This window comes from Oryctolagus cuniculus, chromosome 19 (genome assembly GCF_051225735.1).
Source record: "Oryctolagus cuniculus isolate XC-2025 breed Fujian yellow rabbit chromosome 19, ASM5122573v1, whole genome shotgun sequence".
NCBI classification, from domain to species: domain Eukaryota; kingdom Metazoa; phylum Chordata; class Mammalia; order Lagomorpha; family Leporidae; genus Oryctolagus; species Oryctolagus cuniculus.
The window spans coordinates 3,393,039-3,402,627 of record NC_142885.1 but is presented as its reverse complement, the minus strand read 5'-3'; the positions used below and the strand labels follow the sequence as shown (position 1 = coordinate 3,402,627).

Genomic DNA, 9,589 nt, shown 5'->3' with positions numbered 1-9,589 from the left:
GTGGGCTGCATCCACCGCCCCATGAGGTGGAGCTGTGGCTCTGCAGAGAAACCACAGACGGCGCTGGCCGGGCAAGGGCAATGGCGCTTCCTGGACGTGAGGCTCCTGACATAACCCACTGAGGAGCAGGTGTGGGTGCAGGGGAGGGGAGGGGAGGGGAGGGGAAGCCCCAGGAGCAGGTTGGTGCAGGGAGGGGAGGCCCCAGGAGCAGGTTGGTGTAGGGAGGGGAGGGGAGGCCCCCAGGAGCAGGTTGGTGCAGGGAGGGGAGGCCCCAGGAGCAGGTTGGTGCAGGGGAGGGGAGGCCCCAGGAGCAGGTTGGTGTAGGGAGGGGAGGGGAGGCCCCAGAGCAGGTTGGTGCAGGGGAGGGGAGGCCCCAGGAGCAGGTTGGTGCAGGGAGGGGAGGGGAGGCCCCAGAGCAGGTTGGTGTAGGGGAGGGGAGGCCCCAGGAGCAGGTTGGTGTAGGGAGGGGAGGGGAGGGGAGGCCCCAGGAGCAGGTTGGTGCAGGGGAGGGGAGGGGAGGCCCCAGAGCAGGTTGGTGCAGGGAGGGGAGGGGAGGGGAGGCCCCCAGGAGCAGGTTGGTGCAGGGGAGGGGAGGCCCCAGGAGCAGGTTGGTGTAGGGAGGGGAGGGGAGGCCCCAGGAGCAGGTTGGTGCAGGGGAGGGGAGGGGAGGCCCCAGAGCAGGTTGGTGCAGGGAGGGGAGGGGAGGGGAGGCCCCCAGGAGCAGGTTGGTGCAGGGGAGGGGAGGCCCCAGGAGCAGGTTGGTGTAGGGAGGGGAGGGGAGGCCCCAGGAGCAGGTTGGTGCAGGGGAGGGGAGGCCCCAGGAGCAGGTTGGTGCAGGGAGGGGAGGGGAGGCCCCAGGAGCAGGTTGGTGTAGGGAGGGGAGGGGAGGCCCCAGGAGCAGGTTGGTGCAGGGGAGGGGAGGCCCCAGGAGCAGGTTGGTGCAGGGGAGGGGAGGCCCCAGGAGCAGGTTGGTGTAGGGAGGGGAGGGGAGGCCCCAGGAGCAGGTTGGTGCAGGGGAGGGGAGGCCCCAGGAGCAGGTTGGTGCAGGGGAGGGGAGGCCCCAGGAGCAGGTTGGTGTAGGGAGGGGAGGCCCCAGGAGCAGGTTGGTGCAGGGGAGGGGAGGCCCCAGGAGCAGGTTGGTGTAGGGAGGGGAGGGGAGGCCCCAGGAGCAGGTTGGTGTAGGGAGGGGAGGGGAGGCCCCAGGAGCAGGTTGGTGTAGGGAGGGGAGGGGAGGCCCCAGGAGCAGGTTGGTGTAGGGAGGGGAGGGGAGGCCCCAGGAGCAGGTTGGTGTAGGGAGGGGAGGGGAGGCCCCAGGAGCAGGTTGGTGCAGGGGAGGGGAGGCCCCAGGAGCAGGTTGGTGTAGGGAGGGGAGGGGAGGCCCCAGGAGCAGGTTGGTGTAGGGAGGGGAGGGGAGGCCCCAGGAGCAGGTTGGTGTAGGGAGGGGAGGGGAGGCCCCAGGAGCAGGTTGGTGCAGGGGAGGGGAGGGGAGCCCCCAGGAGCAGGTTGGTGTAGGGAGGGGAGGGGAGGCCCCAGGAGCAGGTTGGTGTAGGGAGGGGAGGGGAGGCCCCAGGAGCAGGTTGGTATAGGGAGGGGAGGGGAGGCCCCAGGAGCAGGTTGGTGTAGGGAGGGGAGGGGAGGCCCCAGAGCAGGTTGGTGTAGGGAGGGGAGGGGAGGCCCCAGGAGCAGGTTGGTGTAGGGAGGGGAGGGGAGGCCCCAGGAGCAGGTTGGTGTAGGGAGGGGAGGGGAGGCCCCAGGAGCAGGTTGGTGTAGGGAGGGGAGGGGAGGGGAGGCCCCAGAGCAGGTTGGTGTAGGGAGGGGAGGGGAGGCCCCAGGAGCAGGTTGGTGTAGGGAGGGGAGGGGAGGCCCCAGGAGCAGGTTGGTGTAGGGAGGGGAGGGGAGGGGAGGCCCCAGAGCAGGTTGGTGTAGGGAGGGGAGGGGAGGCCCCAGGAGCAGGTTGGTGTAGGGAGGGGAGGGGAGGCCCCAGAGCAGGTTGGTGTAGGGAGGGGAGGGGAGGGGAGGCCCCCAGGAGCAGGTTGTTGTAGGGAGGGGAGGGGAGGCCCCAGGAGCAGGTTGGTGTAGGGAGGGGAGGGGAGGGGAGGCCCCAGAGCAGGTTGGTGTAGGGAGGGGAGGGGAGGCCCCAGGAGCAGGTTGGTGTAGGGAGGGGAGGGGAGGCCCCAGGAGCAGGTTGGTGTAGGGAGGGGAGGGGAGGCCCCAGGAGCAGGTTGGTATAGGGAGGGGAGGGGAGGCCCCAGGAGCAGGTTGGTGCAGGGGAGGGGAGGGGAGGGGAGGCCCCAGGAGCAGGTTGGTGCAGGGGAGGGAGCCCCCAGGAGCAGTGCAGGGCCCAGGTAGGTTCTGTGGATTCGCCTGGTGAGCCAGGGGCTCTAGTGCTGTTCCCTGGCAGCTAAGTCAAGCGGGTCCTTGCTGGGGTCCCAGGGGCTGCCCTTGGCCCTGCTCTTGGAGACTGAGCGCTCCAACCCCCCCCCACACAAGCTTCCTGGACCCTGGCCTAGGAGGGCCCTTTCCTCCCCAGGAGAGACCCACGCATGCCCTGCAGGAGGTCAGAGCCAAGCTGTCGCGGGGGGTGGGGTGCGGTGTAAGCTGGTCTCTGCTGGGACTGGCCTGGGAAGCTGGTGAACCAGATGCCCCCCCGAGCCCCCAAGCTGGAGCGACCCAGGGTGCCTCAGGGGCAGTGGGTGGACAGAGCAGAGCTGCCAAGGGGAGAAGGCGGGTTGTGAGGGGCGGCTCTGCCCGCGGGCGGCCCACCACCCGCACTAATGAAAACGCGGCAGCAGTTGGCTTCTAAAACCCTTGTTCCCTTCCAGCCCCCGCCCCCCGCGCCATGCTGGGACAGGCCATTCCCGGTGAGGGGCGTTGGCTGACCTGCCCCGCCCCAGAGAAGCCCCCAGCCTTTCTCCGTCAGTCAACAGAGACCTCCTGGCCCCTGCCCCTCCTTGGGGCCTGTGGAAGGTGGCAGTCACGTGGCGCCTCAGTCTGGTCCCGGGGCTGGCAGGGATCCCAGCAGGCGCTAGCGAGGAGACTTCCCTGGGGGGCCAGGTGCCCCCACCGGTGGAACTGCCTGAGCCGGGGACCAGAGCCCCGTTACCCAGCCGCCAACCTTGGGCACGGCGCTGCAGCAGTGGGGGCGCCAGGCCGGCTCCCGGGGGAAGGTGGGTGAGCTGTGGCACCTGGGACCCCTCGCACGGGTGTGGGGGGTGCCTGAGCTCCCTGCCCCCAGGGACAGTCTCAGGGCACCACCCTCCCAAGTCCGCCCCCCTGCGAGGTTTGTCCTTTGTCGTGGCCACCGCAGCCAGTTTCCTTCCACCAGGAGTGGCCACTGCCTCCCAGTGAGGAATTGGGTGTGGGGGCCCCACAGGGTCTGGCAGGGGACTGGGGGTAGCCGGAGGACAGAGGAGAGCAGGGAGGGGAGGGGCCTGGCAGAGTGCAGGCCTGGGGACCAGGAGCCTGGGGCAGGCAGGAGGGGTGCCCCACTGGACATGCTTGGGTGAGGGGACAGGTCTGAGTAAGGGCCAAGGGCCCAGTGGGCACCCAGGGAGACCGCCCACCTGGCGGGGGTGCACCTAAGGCCTGGGCACTGCACGCAGGGCCTGGGCCCGTGGACGCATGGTGAAAGCCCGGGCTGGCTCCGTGTCCAGGGCGGTGGGGCTGGTGCCGTGCGGGGGCAGCAGGCGGTACCTCTGCAGGAGGCCCGCAAACAGCAGGAACAGCTCGGCCCTGGCCAGGCGCTCGCCAACACAGACTCGGCGGCCTGCGGGAACAGGCGGGCAGGGGCGCTAGGACTGTCGCTGGGGTCAGGGGGCAGAGGGCACCCAGCCTCTGCCCTCTGGGCTCGCGGTACCTGCAGAGAAGGGCAGGAAGGCCGCCCGTTTCACGAAGTGCCCGTCAGCGTCCAGGAAGTGGTTGGGGTTGAACTGGCCCGGGCTCTCCCACTGCGTCTTGTCCAGGAGCACCGAGGTGAGCAGGGGGATCACAGGTGTGCCCTGGGGGACAGAGAGGGGGTCCCGGGGCTGGGCAGGCTCCCCAGGGGGACAGAGAGGGGGTCCCGGGGCTGGGCAGGCTCCCCCCAGGGGGACAGAGGGTCCTGCAGCTGGGCAGGCTCCCCCCAGGGGGACAGAGAGGGGTCTCGGGGCTGGGCAGGCTCCCCAGGGGGACAGAGAGGGGTCCTGGGCTGGGCAGGCTCCCCGCAGGGGGACAGAGAGGGGGTCCCGGGGCTGGGCGGGCTCCCCGCAGGGGGACAGGGGGTCCTGCAGCTGGGCAGGCTCCCCCCAGGGGAACAGAGAGGGGTCCCGGGGCTGGGCGGGCTCCCCGCAGGGGGACAGAGAGGGGTCTCGGGGCTGGGCGGGCTCCCCCCAGGGGGACAGAGAGGGGTCCGGGGCTGGGCAGGCTCCCCCCAGGGGGACAGAGAGGGGTCCCGGGGCTGGGCGGGCTCCCCAGGGGGACAGAGAGGGGGTCCCGGGGCTGGGCAGGCTCCCCCCAGGGGGACAGAGAGGGGTCTCGGGGCTGGGCAGGCTCCCCAAGGGGACAGAGAGGGGTCTCGGGGCTGGGGAGGCTCCCCCCAGGGGGACAGAGAGGGGTCTCGGGGCTGGGCAGGCTCCCCCCAGGGGGACAGAGAGGGGTCCCGGGGCTGGACGGGCTCGCCAGGGGGACAGAGAGGGGGTCCCGGGGCTGGGCGGGCTCCCCGCAGGGGGACAGAGAGGGGTCTCGGGGCTGGGCGGGCTCCCCGCAGGGGGACAGGGGGTCCTGCAGCTGGGCAGGCTCCCCCCAGGGTAACAGAGAGGGGTCCCGGGGCTGGGCAGGCTCCCCCCAGGGGGACAGAGAGGGGTCCCGGGGCTGGGCAGGCTCCCCGCAGGGGGACAGAGAGGGGGTCCCGGGGCTGGGCGGGCTCCCCGCAGGGGGACAGGGGGTCCTGCAGCTGGGCAGGCTCCCCCCAGGGTAACAGAGAGGGGTCCCGGGGCTGGGCAGGCTCCCCCCAGGGGGACAGAGAGGGGTCCGGGGCTGGGCAGGCTCCCCCCAGGGGGACAGAGAGGGGTCCGGGGCTGGGCGGGCTCCCCAGGGGGATAGAGAGGGGGTCCCGGGGCTGGGCAGGCTTCCCCCAGGGGGACAGAGAGGGGTCCGGGGCTGGGCGGGCTCCCCGCAGGGGGACAGAGAGGGGTCCCGGGGCTGGGCAGGCTCCCCCCAGGGGGACAGAGAGGGGTCCTGGGGCTGGGCGGGCTCCCCAGGGGGACAGAGAGAGGGTCCCGGGGCTGGGCGGGCTCCCCAGGGGGACAGAGAGGGGTCCCGGGGCTGGGCGGGCTCCCCGCAGGGGGACAGAGAGGGGTCCCGGGGCTGGGCGGGCTCCCCCCAGGGGGATAGAGAGGGGGTGCCGGGGCTGGACGGGCTCCCCCCTGGGGGACAGAGAGGGGTCCCGGGGCTGGGCAGGCTCCCCAGGGGGATAGAGAGGGGTCCCGGGGCTGGGCGGGCTCCCCGCAGGGGGACAGAGAGGGGTCCGGGGCTGGGCGGGCTCCCCCTTTTAGAGGTTTCCACAGGGCGCAGCAAAGGACCGGGTGGTGTGAGCCCCTGGCTGCTCACCGGGGAGCCCAGGACCGTGGGCAGCGGCCCAGGACTGGCCCACGCGGGGGGCGGGGCCCACCTTGGGGAGCAGGTAGCCGCCCAGCCGGGTGTCGGCCGCCGTGCAGCGGGGCACGTGGGGCAGCAGTGTGATGTAGCGCTGCACCTCGTGGAGCACCGCGCTGGTGTAGGGCAGGGCCCCCTGGTCCTCCGGCCGGAGCTGCCCTCTGGGGCCCAGCACACGGTCCAGCTCCTCCTGCACGCGGCCTGCACGGCGAGGGTGGGGGCCACGTGGGTAGGAGCTCCCGCCGCCGAGGGAGGGGCCACCCCCGCACTAAGCCTCACCCTGCACTCCCGGGTGCTTGGCCATCAGCAGCACAGCCCACTGCAGCGTAGCCGAGGTGGTCTCCGTGCCGGCCATGATCATGTCCAGGGTACAGGCCACGGCATTGGCCTCAGCAAACAGGCCCTGGGGGCCATCCCTCTGCAGAGGCGGGCAGGACGGGCTTGGCTGGAGGGGGTGGGGTCACCACCCTGGACCCAGTGCGGCCCCGGGCAGGGTGTGGAGGAAGGACAGGGAGCCCTGCCGGGCGACAGTGTCCTGGGCTCACCCAACCCCCGAGGCCTGGGCCAGGAGCTGGGGAGCTTGGTGCAGGGCCGGCATGGACCCCTCCCCCAACCCCGTTGTCCTGGACTGGGCCCCACTGGCCCCGAGATGAGCTCTGGCCCTGCCACACCTGTCCCTGCCGGATGAGGGCGTCCACGTAGCTCTGCACTGGGCCCGCCCTGGGCCCGGGGGGCCGCCGTGACTCCAGGAGGGTCTTGAGGATGGCGCGGACCTGCTCGACCTTGCGCAGGACGGGCCGGTGCAGCTGCAGCAGGGCCCCCAGCCAGGGGTAGGCGTTCAACAGCTGGGGGCAGGGGGTGGGGTGGGGCAGGGGTGAGGCGCGGTCTCCCAGGGCCCTGCGTGGTGAGGGCGGTGCTGCCGCAGGCCAAGGAGGGGCCCTTGTCCCCCAGGGAGGGCCAGGGGCTCAGAGGAGACCCCTGCCCATGTGCAGACGGCACCACCACCCACCAGGAAGAGGAAGGCAGACGTTGCAGAAACCGTGGGAGCTGCCGGCACTCCAGACCGCTCACCCTGCCGGGGAGTGGGGGTCCCCAGGCTGGTGCGAGGGTCTGGCTCGAGGCCTGGCGCCAGCAGGGGCCCAGCTGCCACCCCACCCCCCAGTCAGCTGCCTCCCGGACAGCCACAAGCCCGGGTGACGCCTTCCGCAGCCAGTGTGGCGTCCACAGGAGGCAGCACGGCCCCGCTGACCAGAGACCCTCCTGTCGGCCAGGGGGACGCCGGGACAAGCGCCTGAGGTGTGGGTGCTGCTGCCCGGCGGCCCCCCCTCACGTTGAGCAGGTGCGTCTGTGACTGACAGCGGCTTGGGAGAGGATGGGGACCCTGCCCTCACCTGTACACCAGGGGACCCTAGCAGGACCATGACCTCGTCGATGAGGCCCATCAGGGCCAGGAACACGGGGTCCTGGTAGCGGAACCGCTGGCCGAACAGCAGCGCGAAGGTGACGTTGGAGGGAGCCCAGCCGAGCAGGGCCAGGGGGAAGGGCTGGCCTGGGGGAAGGAGACACGGGCTCAGGCGGGTGGGGGGCACAGGGACGGGCATCCCGGCCCCTGCTCACCTCTGTAGCCGTCCAGTTCCTGCGTGAGGCACGCCAGCTCCTGCAGCACCTTGCCGGCCACAGGTCCCCGCCCCACGCCCAGGCTGTGCAGGGCCCGCACGGTGAACTGGCGGGCAGCCCTCCAGCGAGCCCCGGACGAGAAGAAGATTCCTGCGGGACGCCCAGCCGGTGAGGGACGCCCCCTGCGCCCGGCCCCTCCCCGGCCGCCTCGGCTCCTCCAGCGCCCACCCCCTCCGCTGCCCCGCAGGGCCCTACCCCCGCCTTGCTGGATGAGGTGGAAGATGGGAATGGGGGGGCGGTCAGCCAGCTGCTGCCCAGTGTCCAGCAGAGCCTCCCTCACCGCCTCGTAGCCGGCCAGCACCACTGTCTTCTGCAGCCCCAGATGGACGGTGAACACCGGCCCGTACTGCTCTGAGAGCTGCGGGGACGGCGGAGGTCAGCGGGGGCTGCTCGGGGAGTGCCGGGCAGGAGGGCTGTGCTGCGGTGTGTTCTAGAAGCCCGGGGCTGCCACAGGCCACGGCAGAGGACAGGCAGGCAGGCGCAGTGCCCAGGGCCTGGCTGGGGACCCTGCAGACCTGCAAGGCCACCTCGGGGCTGGCCCCTGTCCCCTCCCCTGCACCCCTGCCCAGGAGAGGCCGCTGGGAAGCAGGAAGTGAGTTGCCCTCGGCCACATGCTCGCAAGGTCAGAGCTGGGACTCCCCTGGCCGCCGGTCCAGCCCTGGGCTGGGGCCTGTGTGTCCGGAGCCTGGGACAGCCCATCCCTGGGGAGGTGGGCGGGCCTTCCTGGGGGAGGCCAGCGGCAGGCCCGGGGAGCCCCTTGGGTGTAGGAGAGCTGTGGCTGGGGGCCGGCCAGTCTCTGGTGGAGGGGACTGCCCTGGGGGGTGCAGGGCAGGGCCAGCCTTCGCCTCACCACGGGGCCCACCAGCCTCTGGGAGCAGGGAGGGCAGCCCGGCCTCACCGTGGGCCCAGGACAGTCAGGTACAGCCGGGCAGGGGAGCAGAGGCCCAGAGGCCCCCTGTGCAAGGGTCCAGCTCGCTTCCCTCCACTGCCTGACCTATGCTGCCCCCTCCAGCGTGCTGCTGGGCCCAGCTCCACGTCGGGGAGCACAGCGGGACCCCGACTCGGCCGTGGGAGCGGGGGTGTCGGCGGTGGGGCAGCCCTGCCCTCCTACCTCCATCAGTGACCGGTCCTGCTGGCTCCCACGCAGCAAGTGCAGGTTGCCGACGAGGGGCAGCGGCCGAGGCCCCGGGGGCCAGCGGGGGGCTGAGGACGGGCGCCGGGCACGGGCTCGCAGCAGCCCCCAGAGGCCCAGCAGCCCCCAGAGGCCCAGCAGCCCCAGGAGCAGCAGGGCCATGGGGACAGCGGAGGTGCGGCCCCAGCCCCTGCCTGGGCCCCGTCCCGCCCCGGAAGGCGTGGCGGCACCCCACCCACCCCACCACCCCGAGAATGTGGAACGAGCAGTTTGCAGGGGACAGCCCCGCAGGCGGCTTAAAGCTACAGGCTGCGTGCAGGGTGGGGTCGCCTCTGTGGGACTGCGGGAGAGGGGCCGGGGAGGGTGGCCCTGGGGCTGCCGCCTGGGCTCTGCCCTTCAGACGCTGTCCCCTTCACTGAGGGCCCCGGGGGGCCGAGGCTCATGGACCCTCCGTGGGACCCACCCGTCTCCCTCGGCCACCCCAGCAGAACCGGATTCACAGGGTTTTAGACCTGCCCCCCCCCCCACGCCTTCCCCAGGCTCTGAGCAGGACCCCTTGGGGGCAGGAGGCCTGTGAGTGCCTCACCCAAACCCACTGCCAGCTGTGTCCATGCGGGCCCAGCCCATGAGAGCCCCTGAGTCCCAGGGCTGGTGCCGTGGCGAGGTGCCTGGGTCCAGTGCCGCCCGGCCCCCGACTCAGCTTCCTGCCATGTGCCCCCTGGGAGGCGGCAGTAGTGGCTGCAGGGACTGGGTCCCGGGTACCACGTGGGAGGACTGAGCTCCGGGCTCCCGGCTTTGGCCTGGCCCAGGCCTGGCTATTGCTGGCATAAGAGGAGTGAGCTGGCAGGTGGAATCTCTCCGTGTGTGTCTCTCCCTTTCAAAGAAATAAAAGCAAATGCAAAACCCAGGGTTCTCAGAGGCTGTGGCCCCTTGTGCACAGGCCCCAGTGCTGCTGCCAGGGCAGGGTGGGGCTGGGAGGAGGGCTGACAGGGGGCTGGGCTTCCAAGCCCCATCCCCTAAACGCTGGTGGCGGGGTTGGAGGGAGATGGCTGGGCCTGCTTCCTGCCACCTGCCACCTCAGAAGGCAGCCCCCCCCACCCCAGATACCCGGCTCCGTCAGTGGGCGGAGCAAGGGGAGCCCAGTCCCGA

The 9,589-nt window shown here is 72.0% G+C and overlaps 1 protein-coding gene across 2 annotated transcripts; it reads right to left on the bottom strand.

Annotated features, from left to right (window-relative positions):
* Nucleotides 1-2,794: 2,794 nt before the first annotated feature.
* Nucleotides 2,795-8,729, bottom strand: CYP2W1 (cytochrome P450 family 2 subfamily W member 1). 2 transcript variants are annotated; one of them, XM_070064269.2, is made up of 10 exons: nucleotides 8,420-8,729; nucleotides 7,504-7,666; nucleotides 7,249-7,398; nucleotides 7,023-7,180; nucleotides 6,303-6,476; nucleotides 5,911-6,049; nucleotides 5,648-5,832; nucleotides 3,857-3,998; nucleotides 3,564-3,766; nucleotides 2,942-3,076 (listed from the first exon to the last, which is right to left on the bottom strand). In XM_070064269.2, the coding sequence occupies exons 1-9, from the start codon at nucleotides 8,600-8,602 to the stop codon at nucleotides 3,579-3,581; spliced, it is 1,482 nt and encodes a 493-aa protein (XP_069920370.1). In that variant the 5' UTR covers nucleotides 8,603-8,729; the 3' UTR covers nucleotides 2,942-3,076; nucleotides 3,564-3,578. The 2 variants fall into 2 exon arrangements, with proteins under 2 accessions (XP_069920369.1, XP_069920370.1); XM_070064268.2 differs by having other exon boundaries at nucleotides 2,795-3,766.
* Nucleotides 8,730-9,589: the final 860 nt, after the last annotated feature.

Coding starts and splice junctions, on each gene's coding strand:
- CYP2W1 (XM_070064268.2), bottom strand. CDS start 8,602: ATGGCCCTGCTGCTCCTGGGGCTGCTGGGCCTCTGGGGGCTGCTGGGC. Junction 7,667..8,419: donor AGGACCGGTCACTGATGGAG/GTAGGAGGGCAG, acceptor CCGTCCCCGCAG/CTCTCAGAGCAGTACGGGCC. Junction 3,999..5,647: donor GCGGCTACCTGCTCCCCAAG/GTGGGCCCCGCC, acceptor TCTGTCCCCCAG/GGCACACCTGTGATCCCCCT.